Source organism: Amphiura filiformis, chromosome 5 (genome assembly GCF_039555335.1).
Source record: "Amphiura filiformis chromosome 5, Afil_fr2py, whole genome shotgun sequence".
In the NCBI taxonomy this organism is placed as follows: Eukaryota; Metazoa; Echinodermata; class Ophiuroidea; order Amphilepidida; family Amphiuridae; genus Amphiura; species Amphiura filiformis.
In genome coordinates, this window is record NC_092632.1 from 48,348,421 (window position 1) to 48,364,380 (window position 15,960).

Sequence of the window (15,960 nt, forward strand, 5' to 3'; positions counted from 1 at the left end):
TTTGTGATTTTTAAAGCAACGAATTTGATGATTTTTATATTTAAAGTTAAGAAATTGTATTTCGGTGTTTCTAGATGCTAGAAGTGTTCTAGGCTGTCAATAGTTACTAATGTCGACATTCCAAACAGAAACAAAAAACATGAAAATATTCAAATAAAATCGCGAGAAAATGCATATATTTATGAAGGAAGTTGTATGTGTTATTTACAGGTAGTATGATGAATACTCAAAAATCAAGGTTTGTAAAAATTTATTCGAATTTGTGCCATATAAAATTATAATTCCATATATAAATACGATAAAAAAGTGACGGCATATTTTTATTAATCTTTTATATATTTCATAATTCATTTTACATGAAATTCATCATTATTCATGCTTGCATTAATATTTGTGTTTCATACACTCTTTGTAGGTATGCCAGGTGAATTTAAATTTGCCATCAAACTGCATCATTTTATATATCAAATTAAAGCCCTTGACTGGTATGGTAAATAGCCCGAAACATCATGGCCCTGTTAAAGGGCCACCATGATAGAGATAGGTACAAAATGTAGAATCATAAAATTTTGAACTTTAAAATATCTCCTTCAAAATGAAATTAAATGAAAGATGACAATTTTCTTTAAAAAATGATGGTTCATGGGTTCAACCATGTCTGCAGGTTAAAGTCATAATGTACAATCTTATAATATGAATTTGGTTAATTTTTTTCAAACCTGATTTTTGGCATATTTGTAATGTTTACACATGTCACAACTTGCACCTAAATGGAATCAGCCAAATTTCTTGTGTTTGTAGGTAAACAGGGCAAAGTTCGACATAAAGTCATAATTCAAAGAATTACGAAGTTATGACCAAAAGTATGTCGCCTTTTCATTGCCCAAATTTGCATTGGCAATTGCAATTTTTTGGATCACAAAAAGTTTGTTCACCTCTAATCATGGCTTGCCATTTAGCATGATTCGACATTTTCCCATTGAAACCTGTGCTAAATTTTAAACCGTTTTAGCTAAAATCCGCTTTACTTTCATGATGTCCAGTTGCTTGTGTGTGGTTTAATAGGCATCTGGGAATACACCCTACATAAAGAGATTTTACAACATGTGATTTCTAAAGAATAAAAATGAATTTTGAATTTAACCCCCATACGCTTACACAGTAAAGTACACTGCCCATTTCTGCTCACATGGCATGCCATGATGATAAATTTTAGTATGCTATAAAGGGCACCCTCTATAATCAAAGATGTGAATCTCCCTAGGCCCATGAGTGTGATACGTAAGTAAAAACGGGGCACCGTGAAATCACGTCGCGGTGATGACGTCACACTGACGGCGTCTATTTATAGGAAGAATTCAAAACACGGCGACGATAATAGTCACAAGTCTGGTCTTTTACATCCTCAAATGTGCTCAGAATTTACGACTATGCACCAAATATGTTTTGTTTAAGTCTCATCTTCATGTGATGAATGGTAGGAAGTGGTATTTATGAGAAAAAGTGGTATTTTATGTGTACCCTGGACCAGATATGCTCAGGAGTCTCAGACCTTCGTACGGAGAAGGACAGTGGAAATCGTAGTGACGGAGGTGTGAGTACGGTACCTCGGGCTATTGAGTAAAGAGAGCCAAAACTGAAAACCTTTTTGTCATAGCACTTTCCGTGGCAAAGTTACATCTTTTCAAAGATTGACTTTCATCAAAAAGATTCTGCTAGCAAAATTCCCCAAAACAGCATTACGGGGGTGTTTCTAGATCTTAGTCTCATGATGATAGCAGCTTTTTTTTTAATTTTATTGTTATTAAAATCCCTCTAAAATTCCATGTGTGAGTGTCTCATCACCATAAAAAATCATATATTTGGGTCAAGTGAAGTATAGAAAACATATTTATGTAGGTTTCCTTGACGACCTGTTCTTGAAAAAAAATTTCTATGTAAATATGTACCGGTATTGTGTTTGGTCCCCGGTCTAGGCGAATTTCGCTGACTAGCAAATGTGTTAACTAAGGTTTGCCTGGCATACCTACTCTTTGATAGCGAGAGCCAATCAGAGCAAGTGTTAGAAAAATACTAAACGTGCATTGATTGTGTCTAGTAATGCATCCATGGGCGAGGGCTTTTGGACGCATTCATTTGTCTTGCGGATTGATGCATTTAAATTTGCTTTATTTTCCAACACTTTCAAATTGTGCATGTTATGCAATTTTGTATTTTTTCTCTTGTAATTGTTTGAGGAGAGCGTGGCCTAGCGGTTAAGGCGTTGGACTGTGAATCCAAGGGTTGAGGGTTCGAATCCCAGGTCCACCAAAGCTTGGCTGGCTCTTTGTGTCCTTGACCTTGAGCAAGGCACTTCACTCTACTTACTTAGTGCTTCGGAGGGCACTTTAAGCTGTCGGTCCTGTGTACATATGTATTTCTGACATTAATGCAGTGTGCACGTTAAAGAACATCACAGGCTATTCGAAAAGAGCAAGGGATCATCCCGGTACTGTTGACTGTACTTCAAAAATACACTCATCTACTCTAGGTTCCAGAGTAAAAAATAAGTACAGCTTGTCTGTACGCAGTGCGATAATACTCACACATATATGAGGGAGGAACTACTGTCTGTCCAATTAGCTTAGATTCTTGAATTTGTAAGATATTTGAAAAAATAAAAAATTGTGGTCAAAGTTATCAAAGAAAAGTGTTAGCACAGCCTTAGACCTAACATGATTTATACATTTCCAATTCTGAAGTTCAATTTAAAACCCCATTTCTTTTCAATTTTGGTCGTTTCACGCGATATTTTTTATAAAAAGCTGTGGAACGTCTGGTACCATGAACTTTTTTGAATCAATCCATTTAGAGCAATGGGGACGAATGTCACAATGCGCAGAGATAGTATTTATTCGACCATCCGGTCCATCCGCATCGGGAAGTATTGTCCAGCAAAATATTTGCCAGTATGCCTAATTTGTGTTGAAACCCTACTGTTGAAACATTACGTTATTATTTATGAATTAATTAATTAATTAATTAATTATTTATTTATTTATTTATTTATTTATTTATTTATTTATTTATTTATTTATTTATTTATTTATTTATTTATTTATTTATTTATTTATTTATTTATTTATTTATTTATTTATTTATTTATTTATTATTATTATTATAATGTTATGCATAAAACGTAATCGCGCTATATAATTTCGGGTAACAAAAACTTGCTTGAGGGAAAAGGAGGAGGCCCTTTTTTTTTCTTTTTTTTAAAATACAATTCTGAAGGATAACCCCCTATTGCCCTAAAGTACTACAAAAAGACTTGGAAATGATCCTTGTACTTATTTTTATCATGGACTGTAGAAATGTATTTAAAATAAAGATATCCTAAAGTATTTCAAAGTCTAAAAGTTTTTGAAAAACCATAACCACTCCCCCCTCCCCCCCCAAAAAAAAATATCTGACAAATCCCAGAAATTGAAGAGGGAGGGGACGAGAACCAGAATATGATGGTGCCTTTGGTAATTATTATTCCTGCATGGGAGAGGGTGTGTATGATAATGAGATTGATACTTCACTATGTTTTTATTTTTCTACTCGGTGATAACAAATAGTTAAAAACTTCAAAATGTGTTTTTTGTCACAGGCTGCTTCAAAATGATAGCGCCATGTATTTTTTCAAAATGTTTTTTTTTTTCTAAAATATTTACCTAATTTATCTACCAACCCACATAATCCCACTGCAATGTAGTCATAATTATGCATTAATTACATTCACACCTGTTTCTATGTGTTTCCATTTCAGAGTATAGCATTTTATCTTGGTATCTTTTTACTGTCATCATGGCAGAGGTGTATGTGATAGGACAAATAACAGGGGCCAGTGGTTTTCCAAATCAAAATCTTTTCTGCAAATGGGCTATACACACAGGTAATGTTTCTGTCTAAAAATAAAATGAATTTATAGGATGGTTTGTGTTACCATAACTATCTCAATACTAGAGCGGTTCTCGGCTTTCGCGGTTCTCGGCATTCGCGGTTCTCGGTAGTGTGGGTTGGTCCGTATGTGACGTTTCTGTTCAGAACCTTGTGTGACCCTTCCCCCAGAAAAAAATCATCCGCCACCACTGGTTATAACAAGGGCCTTGTAAATGCAACTGGTGAGACAGCCTCGAATGACGTTTGTGTTTTCAGTCTGATTTCAGTTCCCTAACAGGTACAAAATTTACGCATTATCATTAGGCCTACCAAGTATTGTATGTCCTATAATCTCTTATGTATGACATGGATCTTTACCATGATTGTGCAAGCCAAAAAAATATCATTTCAATACCCCAAACATGCGTTAAAAAAAGACCATGTTTTACACATGCAACCTCAAGTTTGGACATATAATTTAATTTTCCCTAAACCCTCATGCACGGGAAAAATCATGCCGCCACCATTGGTTATGACAAGGGCCTTTTAGGGTGCACACCAGTAAATAACCCCCACTGACTTTCTGTACAGACAGGGGGCCGGGAAAACAACTCAGTTCTTCAAAACTTCTCCTTTCTGCAAGCAGAAGGTTAGATGGCGACATCCATTGTAAAAATTAATATATGGATTTCAGGATTTTTTTCCAGAAATATTGTAAAAAGTTCAACCTATAACCCATACAGCTAACGCCACCTCACAAACAGCTTGGTGTTTCTGAAATGTAACACATTTTGAAAGTCGTCATAAAAAGTCGGATCCTGCTAAATTTACACAGACAATCTAATTTACAGGCCTAAATGATGATTAAATATGAATCAGGGCCTAATAGTTGCCTTTTAAGCCTTTTCTAATGTATTACATTAAGTCATATTGCACATTTCCTCGTTTCAAATACTGTTTTTTTTCCTTCCAGGGTGTAGCTAGACTTCTCCGTACTCCACTTGCCAATTGTGCTTCTGGCTATTGCATTTAAGCTTAAAACTCTGATTATTATTTGTGCACAATTGATAGATTTTCACATCTAATCTTTTCAGTCACCATCGCCCTCTGTTTGTTAGCTTCCCAAGTGGACTACTGACTTTGGATTGCGGATAACTTTTTAACACGGGATTCTATGGAGAGTTAGGCCAATTTCTGGCCTAACTAAAATTGGTCATGATGTAATGCATCTTTAAATGAATCTGGCTTGTGATTGGTCCCCCAGATATCATTATTGATTGAACAAATTCATCAGGATCGGTAGAGTAAACTAGTAAACCAGAGTTCGTAGTATCTGATCCAAGAAAATGCACTTAGCCTACTGTGTACGTTTCAACAACCACTGTTGTCTTTGTCAACACTTGATGAGGAGTGACTGCAATCTACTGACAACCAACGCTAGAGGGATATGTAAAATCAGGCGGTTTTTGGCGATTTTAGCCATTAAGCCCCCCCACCGCATAAATCTGAAAGCCCTCTGAGCCCCCCTCCTGGAGACGCTATTGCAAAATCAATGGAGAGAAACTATACTACCTTGTTTCTTAATAAAATGTAACGGGTACATCAGGCAACTATGAGAGCCAAAAGGCCTCAAATTGAGCAAAGAAAGACATTAATTTTCACGTGCATTTCAACCAAGGCGCTTCATTAGTGGTGTTAGCCCTTAATGTCATATTATCATGACCGTTTTATTTTGTTTTATGTTAAGGGCTGGGGTATGAACGTTTGGACAGTATTTATTGTGGGACATTAGAGCACATCAGACATATCGAATTGCATTCTGAATACTAAGAATGTCCTGATATCAAATAATTTTGATTTTTTGAAATTAGCAATGTAATACACATTTTATGACAAATCATTAAAAATTGATATTTTTGATATATAACAGTCCTCGAAGTAAATTTTATAAATTTAATAATACATTCTTTAAGTATATGTAGCTGGGAGGAAAGGCCGACGATCAATTGAAAATTTTGACCTTTCGTATTGAAGATATGGATTAAAAAAAAAAAAAAAAAAAAAATAGGTCTTTTTGGGAAATAAAATCCATATCTTCAAAATGAAAGGTCAAAATTTTCAATTGATCGTCGGCTTTTCCTCCCAGCTACATACACTTTAAGAATATGTCAGTAGATTTATAAAATTTACTTGAGGACTGTTATATATCAAAAATTTGAAAAATATCAAATTTTAATAATTTGTCATAAAATTACATATATCGTGAATTTCAAAAATGAAAATTATTTGATATGAGAAAGACATTCTTCGTATTCAGAATGCAATTCGATATGTCTGATGTGCTCTCATTTCCCACAAAAAATACTGTCGAAACGCTCAAAACGCTCATTCCAGATCCCTTAAGTATATGTCATACTACATGTTTCACATTTGTACGATTTTAAATAATTCTTTATCATGTTTATAGGACATGCTCTGTTATATTTTTATATCCTCTTTTCATTCTTGAAAAGATAGATCATGCTTTTTATTTCACCCATTGGGTATTTCTTTATTAATTTGTGTTTATATGGCGATTTCAAGTGGGATAATAACTCCTGGATGACGTAAGCATAATGTTGATAGATTTAAATATCATTATAAATAGGCACTTAATAATAATGATATTGAAATAAATTGATAAATAGATAAATTAATAGATAAATAAATAAAAGATATATAAGCCTAGATGAATAATAAATAAATGATAAACTAGGAGTAAATTGCAAACATTAAATATCTTAGAGCAAATGAGCATTTAATAAGTTTTTGCGACAAATATTTTGCCCCTTCTTGTACGTTTTATCATTATTTTATCTTTTACTAAATTTTTTTGGGACATGCTCGCTTATTTATTTTTTATGTGTTCCTCTTATCATTTGTGAAGTATTTCTTTATTTTTGTTTTAGTACAAGTGATCACTGAGTATGTTTAACTGTGGAAATATCGGTAGATAAGGTGTTTTTTATTTCACCCTTGAGTATTATTTATAAGTGTATCAACATACATTTCACATGTCATGATTTTTCATTGTTTTATTTTAAAGCAATTCTTTATTGGGGTGCATGCTCTCATATATTAGGTGGGTTTTTTTTCATGTTCCTCTTGTCATTCTTGATAGATGGCTGTTTATTTATGTCGCGTGTTAAGTATTTTTTTAATTTTTGGTGAAGTGTATAATTATCATCACATGCTGTACGCTGTTTATTTATTTCGCCCTCATTTTCTTTACTTTTGTTTTAGATCTTTAGTTCTTTATTTTTGTTTCTGTGAATATCATCCGAAAAGTAGGCCTTCTGCACATTATGATTTTTCCTTGCTTTATTTAACTCTTTACTGGGGTGCATGCTCTCTGCTGGTTTTTTTCATGTTCCTCTTATCATTATTGACAAGATAGCACCTGCTGTACGCTGTTTATTTATTTAGCCTAAATTATTTCTTTACTTTTGTTTTTAGATTTTGAAGTTGATATCATGATATCACACGCTATGTTTTATACCAACCGCATTGTCTGGTTAAAGACAGTTCTTGTTTTAAATCCTGAATACAATGTCAACATTCAGTTCGTTCACCTCACAATGCGGTGCGATGTTATATAACTGTATATATTGCAGGGTTGCCAAACCCGCGATGTAATAGGCCTAGGTCAATAGGATGAGTTTTGAAGATTTTCCTCGCGACAATTTCCTGTCCTATAGACACCAATTGATGGTTAAGAAAAATATTGCATGACTTCTCAACATTGGCTTACGCGACTTCTGGTAGTTTTTTATCTCATAGAAACCAACGGTTGATAAAAAAAATATTGGGCAACTTTTCAATGATTTGACTCGCGGTTTGCCCTCATTTGTTTGGCAACCGTGGTCTGTGTTAAGTGAATATATTTCGGTAAGAAAATAATTATCATAGACCATGTAGACAGAACGGACAATAGTCATAGGCGCTCTCCTCCATTTTGAGAAATATACTTTCACACACACACTACATTTATAATTAAAATGATCAGCCTTAAAGTTTTACCTTTTAGTGGGTTAAATGATCAGCCTTAAAGTTTTACCTTTTAGTGGGTTAAGCCAAACCTAAGTGGATGAAATATAAATCAACACTTCTGGCACTGATTGGTTTCCGTAGTTGTTATATGGAATACGAGCTGTCTGTAGCTACAAAATTGTCTGCAAATCGGCTTTTGCCGGGCCTCTCTTTTTCGGCGTTTTTCTCATTAAATTAGGGTCCCGTTCAAATAAAAAATAAACTGGTGTCTAGATGTAATCACAGTTAACACACCAGGAAAATTATAGAATATACAACAACCTAGTTACACCTGTAGACTGCGAACAAACATGCACCTGGCCAGACCTGGCCGTAAAACAAAGTGTTCTCCCTACGGATACCCTTAAGGGTCACACAAATATGTGTAGTTGAACGTAGCCCTAGTAGATTCTGATGCACAGAATAAAGTGTCTGTCTGAGTATGGTTAACAAAGTAATTTCAAGGGTACCTATTGAACTAGTGCTGTACATATTACGCTGATTTTCGTATTCGCCGAGGTTCGACCTCCTCGTTTGTTTACAAACAGAGAGGTAGACAAAAGGCCTGTTAAAACTGTTCCGCTTGTCCAAATACTCAAGTATCAAAAGGATGGTCCACAATAGAGTGATTCACGCAACATGAATAGGGGATTAAAAAACTGTGAAGTAGGACCATGTGCTTCTTTTGTCCAATTTGGCATCAAGATTTCGAATGGAAACAGTTCAGACCCAGAGCACGATCATGTCAGAAATTAATATTTTGTTCTGGGTCTGATTATTCGGATTACTATTGAACCTGAGACGAATATACCTACATTCGTCTCAGTATTGAACTATGCTTTTGAATGTAAAAATGGAACAATATTTTGTAATTGACAATTAGGCCTAATAGAGATAAGAACTGAAAACAAATTTTGTAGCAATTACAATTCAATGCCCACATGTATGGATATCATGAACTGGTACATGTTCATGAATTGTGAATTGTGTGTATCTATGTTTGCATTATTTTGTTGTATCCAAGCATGATAGATTCTTATCCTGCTAGAGTTTAATTTTAAAATATTTATCTGTCGGTGTTGGGGATAGCAAGTAAAAGCGGAACAAGTTATTTCCAATGTTTTGTGAAACAGTCATGTCATGTGGATCTATTTACTTTTACTAATCATAGAGCAGTATGATGAAATAATTTGTGCAGAAAATCCCTGATTGAACTTTTGAATTTGATTGTTTTGGCATGTGCAGGTGGTGCATGGAAGGTGATAGCAGGATTAAGAGAAGGCCAAACACAGGTAGACAATCCTCAGAATGATGCATTTGCTGTGTGGAGTCATCCCATTGATGTACATCTGGCAACTAAAGGACTTCAAGGTATGCTATCTTTTGGGATAGGGCTGTACATTAACTCTATAATAATACTAGACCATACAAAATAATACAGCACGAAGCAACTGCTAGACTATGCATCCCACGTGATGCGATTGCTTAATCCTGCCAAACTACATAAGCACACAATCGTTGGCTGGGTGACGGTCACACACATGGCTTACTATACTCGTTCTGCTGGTTGGCACCCGAAGTGTTGGTGGTTCAAAACTCGGGTGGAGAAAACAACCTTTCTCTTCATCTTCTTTCTTCCTTCCCTCCACTTAGGCAAAAAGTAGTTTTGGAGTTAGGGTTAACACCCACCTGCATGCATGTGTGTGCCAGGTAACAGTGCTGATGAGCAGGACAGCAGTTATTGTAGGTCAGTGTTTGTAATCCGCTTATCCAGAGCTGGACATTTTTGTGGTTTGGCCCATAACCAGGGTTCTAGCTAGCAGAGTTTGAGTGAATTTAAAGAAACTTGGTATTTTTAGTGCTCATGATTTTATACTATTTAAAGTAAATTCGTTGAAATACACATGTTTCTTGAGTTTGTGATAGCAACTGCTAGACCATGCATCTCATGTGATTAGCTCTAGCTTAAATTAAAGTTTTTAGTGGTAGGCTCCAGAGATGAGTGGTGGGTTCCACTGCCGTAGCTACAACCCTGCCTGTAATAATTTATTGACTCAATTGCTTGTGCCAACAAAGTTCAAATAATAATATAAATTTATTTAAAAATGACTATTATACAGTGTTGTTGCAATCTAATGTTTAGCTTATTTCACACTAAATAATCAAGTTTACATTAATTTTTATATGTTCCATTTACAGGATGGCCAAAGATGAAGTTTGAGGTTTATCATCAAGATGAGTTTGGTCGTAGTGAACTCTATGGTTATGGCTTTGTACACATCCCAACATCTCCTGGTACTCATGACATTGAGTGTGTAACATGGAGACCTACAGGATCATACAGGGAACAGATTAAACAATTTTTTGTAGGAGGAGCTCCCCAGTTGAAAAACCCGGACATGGTGCAGAGTGCTGAAAGGTATACTCTGAGTACAGCAGCTATGGGGAAAGTGTATTTACAACTTGGAGTCATCTTCAGAAACTTTGATAAATATGGAGTGGAGTGCTGAGCCTGAGGAGTCCTTTTAATAATAAACTTTGTAGATAATGCCCCAGCTGAGGAAACCAGCAAAGTGCTGATAAGTTTACCTTGAGCCCGACAGATATGGAGAAGTACCTTTTGCTTGGGAATTGAGGAACGGAGTTCTTCAAGGATATATAGACAGTAGTGTTGATTCCGATAACATAACTTTTAGATATGTTATTGCAGTAATTGTAGCAATTTCAGTGACAGTACCTGTAATCAAATAGAGATGTTGAATATTATTCATGAACAAAATTAATTTGTACATGACAAATACAAATTGGATGCTGTATAGTGTCATTCACAATAGAGAATTCTAAAAAACATGATTAAACAAGTCAAATTATCAATATACAAAATCAGTGTTCAAATTTTGTTTAAGTTTACTAGTATGATTTGAGTTAAAGTGTGAATGTTAACTTAAGTCATGGGCAAATAAGTCAATTCTGAGTTTATCGTCACATTTTTTCAGAAAACAATAACATTTCTGTTATTGAGTGTTTTGGTAACTTTTATTCTAAAATCGACAAAATGTGGGAGTTATACTTTGTTTGACTTAACATTGGCAAAGACTCATAACATAATGGGTTGATATAGAATCAAGCCAATTATAAGGAGGACCAAGTATAAATAGGATATGTTACACTGCGTAACTCAATAGGAAGTCAGGAAAATTGGTAGAATTGAGATAGGCATCACTGGTAGTAATACTCATGATTTTCAACATTAAGAGAACTTTCTATGAGGATGGGGGGGCAGAATTACAAAAATGTTATTATTTGAAAAAAAAACCTGTTATTAAAGAATGTCAATAATGATTTAAGTGCAGGGCTAAAAAGGAAGTGCAAGTGGGTGATAGGAAACTCAGAATCAACTTTGCCGTGCCTTATTGGATTAATAATGATAAATTATCAAATGTCTGTTTTTTCTCTATTAAGGTTAAAAGTACAGGGCTCATACTGAACTTTATGACCAAATTGGACTATTTGCTGAGTTTCTTGCTGGGACCCCATATTTTTAAGTGCATTGCCATTTTGTTTTAATGAGTTCTGGTACCTTGATTTTAGATTTTACTTAAAAGGCTCAAATGTATAAAGGCTCAAATGTATGACACTGTCTAAAGATACTAGACTGATATTGTAAACTATAAGATATCCAGGCAAGTACCAGCCATGTTACTTATGTTAGGCGATGAAAAAAAAACCCTGTTTTAAGGAGCAGATGGACTTTTCAAGTAGGGTCATTCGGTTGGATTTTATTTTCTGGAGGCTAAAATAACCCTAAAATATCAGCTGATTTTCTTTTTTAAATGCTCAGTCAAAATCAATCAATTTTTGCCCCCAAACAACTGATTTTACATGATTTTAGCAAAAAGTAAGAACAGTCTTAGTACTGACACATTTTCAACTTTGACATAGTTGTTCCCAACTGTACCATATTGTATGAATATATCATAGCTTCAGCTAAATAATTATTGCTTTTTTGTATTTTGTAAATATTTGTTTAAAACAGGACAAACTAATAAATGTACAAAAAATACCTAAAAATGATTTGTATGTTGGGTAGTCATTTATGTTAATTTATTATTTTGTTGGTTTACCCAAGTCTTTTAAAGTCAGTAAATAAATTACAGGGTTCTCATGTCTCAGAAATGGAAACAACCATTCGGGTTGTATGATATATGCCTATTATTGTGCTTTCATTTGGCAAATGAACTGTCATCAAGACTCGCCCTGAATTTCAGAAAACAGGGATGAAGACCTTCCACTGTGGTGACCGAGTGAGATCTAGGTGCGTCCACTGAATGAACTCATAATTCCAGTGATTAATGTATGTCTTATCACCTTTAACCTAATATAGTCTGGAAACTTCTATTGGTCCTCATTCTAAGTTTAGAGAAGGTGTGGACCTGATTATGTCAACTGGTATCAATTTTGTACATAAAGATTCTGGGACCCCATTCAGAAGACACTCTGGAATGTTAATGGATATATGTTGAAAACACTTTCACCAGAGTTGTCATATTTTGTGGCTATCACATCATTCTTGTTTGGTTCATTATCAATGCTACTGTACCAGCACATATCATTATTGGTGACGACAGCAAGTCTTTAGGACATTGGATGATCTTCATGGACACTCATTTCATCCTTCAACTCGAACGACCATTTCGTTGCTGTTGAATATCAAGGACTTCATTACCATTTACAGTAACTGTACATTGTTAAATTTCATTTCAAAATTTCCATAATGACCCTGTGTTCACTTCTGGTAGTACCCTTGAATTCGAGGAGGTTTCTTCTGCAGAGTGTCCTGCCCACATACAGTGATGCAAAATTCTAATAATTTTGCAGTAATGTTTTGAAGGAACAAGCTTTCATATGATTCCAAATTAATTACCGTGGGACAAAGTAGTATACCTAATTCTACAAACTTTTTGACCGCCCCTTGGTGTTGTGGTCAAAGAATGTAAAGAAACAGCTGATGAAACCCGAATCAATGAAGCCCCTGGTCCAGATGGCTTCTCTTCCATTATACTCCGAAATGCTGCTCCTGAACACTAAATCCCATTGGCACGTCTCTTGCAACCCTGCTTTCATCCCTGCTTTCATAGGCGCCACATGGTAGCAATGTGAAAAGTAACTTTAATTTACCCCATTGCCTAGTGCTATAGAAGCTTATATAATAGTGGCAAACATCCTACTGGCATCCTACTGATGATATTCAACATAAAAGAGTAAAACAATAGTCGTCATATATACTGTTATCACTTGCCTACTATCCTCTAAAGAAGTGACTGGGTAGTGACAGACTTTATGTGCCAAGGGCCCGGGGCACTCCCATATATTGAGTTACGTCAAGTGCCCATGAAAAGACCCCATTATTTTTGGCAAATCCTACACCCAATGACTCGGTTTTTTTCAGTAGCCTACACTGAATGACCTCCTTTCTTGAACAATTAGTCCTCAAAATTGAAATTTCGGCATTTTGAGCAAAATAAATGAGTTTTGTCTATTTTGTACTGTAAAATTGGGTAAAAAGCTATTTTTGATTGTCAATGATGTGACATTTTGGGCGCTCCCATACAAAATCACCCCATTTTTGACATTGCCAACACCGAATGACCCCCCTTTTTCTGAAAATTTCTACACCGATAGACCCCTAGTTTTGTACTGATGCCAAACTGAGGGTACCAATTCTTTTCACACCAGTTACAAAGCTTTACCACAACATTGCAACATCAGGTCACTACGAGGCCGGTCGAGTGCAGATCCGTCGGAACACGCTTTTCAATACGGAATAAATACTAACCTCATCGTGACATCATCCAAGCAGCAAAGTTCATTTCCCAAGTTGAAAAAGCGTTATCCGACGGATCTGCAGTTGACCATTCTGCTACATTGTCAAAACAACATTAGAAGACTCGCCATTATCTGACTTGTGGCAAGCTCTGACTCTGAAGATACAACAAAGCTGACTGGAATGGATTGAGAAGTTCCATGGACAGATGGAAAAGTTTTCTCATTAGAGACAGCCAACAAACCATTATGTGATGACATGCAACATTATTCATACTACAAGAGAAGACCAACACTTTCCCAGAATAGTGGAATGATGCCGGCGGCAAGGGTCTGAAAAAAGAAAACCAGCACGCGGGAAACCTGGGATGCCCAAGGCTCGCCCTAGTTACAAAATGCTAGAATATGACAAATTAGCTCAAGACATGCTCCAAGTCCAGGTGGTTGACAGCTTGCCGTCTGATGGGCACGGGTGGCAAGTTTGATATTCCAGTCCTCAAAATCTGACAGCAACATACACTTTTCAGCTGAGGTGCAGACTGAAAAGGGAAAAGTCTGCCATCCTGCTGCTTAAAACGCCCAAACGTGTCCCTAACATACTATACTTTGGTGTTCTGGTTAACGAATGACAGAAACAACTGTTGAAGCCAGAATCAATGAAGCCCCTGATCCAGATAGCTTCTTGGCCATTATCCACAGAAATGCTGCTCCTGAATGTTGCAACTCTGGCTTCAGAGGAGCCACATGGTAGCAATGTGAAATGTAGCTTTAATTTCCCTATTGCCTGCTATAGAAGGGTAAGAAACATTCTACTGGCAACTACCAACCTGGACTACCTGAAGTCACTGACTGGATATATTATTGGTATGAGAGACTTGCTTTTCATCACTGATGCTAAACCGAGGGTACCAATCATTTTCACACCAGTTTTACCCCAACATTGATACATCAGATCACTACATTGTCAAAACAACATTAGAAGACTCGCATTATCTGACTTGTGGCAAGCTCTGACTCTGAAGGTACAATAAAGCCGACTGGAATGGATTGAGAAGCTACATGGACAGATGGAATAGTTTTCTCATTAGATACAGTCAAGAAAACATATGTGATGCCATGTAACATGATTTATACTACAAGAGAAGACCAACACTTTTTTGAAAATTACCCAGAATAGTGGAATGATGCCGGGGACATTGGTCTGAAAAAAGAAAGTGCCAGCACGTAGCAAACCTTCTGGGATGCACGAGGCTCGCCCTAGTTACAAAAAGCTAGAATATGACAAATTAGCTCAAGACATGCTCCAAGTCCAGGTGGTTGACAGCTCGCCGTCTGATGGGCACGGGTGGCAAGTCTGATATTCCAGTCCTCAAAATCTGACAGCAACATATACTTTTCAGCTGAGGTGAAGACTGAAAAGGGAAAAGTCTGCCATCCTGCTGCTTAAAACGCCAAACGTCTCCCTAACATACTATACCTTGGTGTTCTTGTCAACGAATGACCAGAATCAATGAAGCCCCTGGTCCAGATGGTTTCTTGGCCATTATCCTCATAAATGCTGCTCTGAACGCGCAATCCAATTGACACGTCTTTGTAACTCGGCTTTCATAGGAGCCACATGGTAGCGATGTGGAAAGTAGCTTTAATTTATCTCATTTCCTGCTATAGAACTACCAACCTGCTGGCCATCCATGCTGTCAAATGTCATGGAGTGACTCAGTGATCTATGTGGCACCATCTTGACACACATGACTTGCTATTATTGTCCTCATCAACCTTTGTCTATCTTGGTATTAACAAAGCATTTGACAGAGTAAGGTACCCAGACAGTGACCCAGGCTAAAATTTCTGCCATAGATTTTTTCGGGCAATTTGTTGGATTGGCGGCAGAACTACCTCTTGAAGCATTCCCCGAAAGTCTTCTTTAAATGGGAACGCATCCAGTGAGCCTCCGATAAAAGTGTTCTATAAGGACCATCCATCCTTCATCCTCGTCTGTTGAAGAGGGCGAAAGATGCTTCAAAGTGCCAACTCCTAGACGTCTCAGTGGCGTAGCGTGGGTCGTCATATATATTGGGGGTAGGGCACCGGCCATGATTGGGGAAACCGGGTCTGATGGTGGGGGGGGCACAAGCCGGTTTTCGGCAATATGGGATTTTCTAA

The 15,960-nt window shown here is 36.4% G+C and overlaps 1 protein-coding gene across 2 annotated transcripts; it reads left to right on the forward strand.

Moving 5' to 3' along the window:
• The first annotated feature begins 89 nt into the window (after positions 1–89).
• LOC140153280 (B9 domain-containing protein 2-like) lies at positions 90–12,231 on the forward strand. 2 transcript variants are annotated; one of them, XR_011859090.1, is made up of 5 exons: positions 90–238; positions 3,794–3,919; positions 9,220–9,345; positions 10,174–11,681; positions 11,714–12,228. XR_011859090.1 is itself a non-coding variant. In XM_072175982.1 (4 exons), exons 2-4 carry the CDS (start codon positions 3,832–3,834, stop codon positions 10,482–10,484), a joined length of 525 nt encoding a protein of 174 aa, XP_072032083.1. In that variant the 5' UTR covers positions 90–238; positions 3,794–3,831; the 3' UTR covers positions 10,485–12,231. The 2 variants fall into 2 exon arrangements, 1 of the variants encoding a protein (XP_072032083.1); XM_072175982.1 differs by having other exon boundaries at positions 10,174–12,231.
• The last annotated feature ends 3,729 nt before the right edge of the window (positions 12,232–15,960 follow it).

Coding starts and splice junctions, on each gene's coding strand:
- LOC140153280 (XM_072175982.1), top strand. CDS start 3,832: ATGGCAGAGGTGTATGTGATAGGACAAATAACAGGGGCCAGTGGTTTT. Junction 3,920..9,219: donor CAAATGGGCTATACACACAG/GTAATGTTTCTG, acceptor TGGCATGTGCAG/GTGGTGCATGGAAGGTGATA. Junction 9,346..10,173: donor GGCAACTAAAGGACTTCAAG/GTATGCTATCTT, acceptor TTCCATTTACAG/GATGGCCAAAGATGAAGTTT.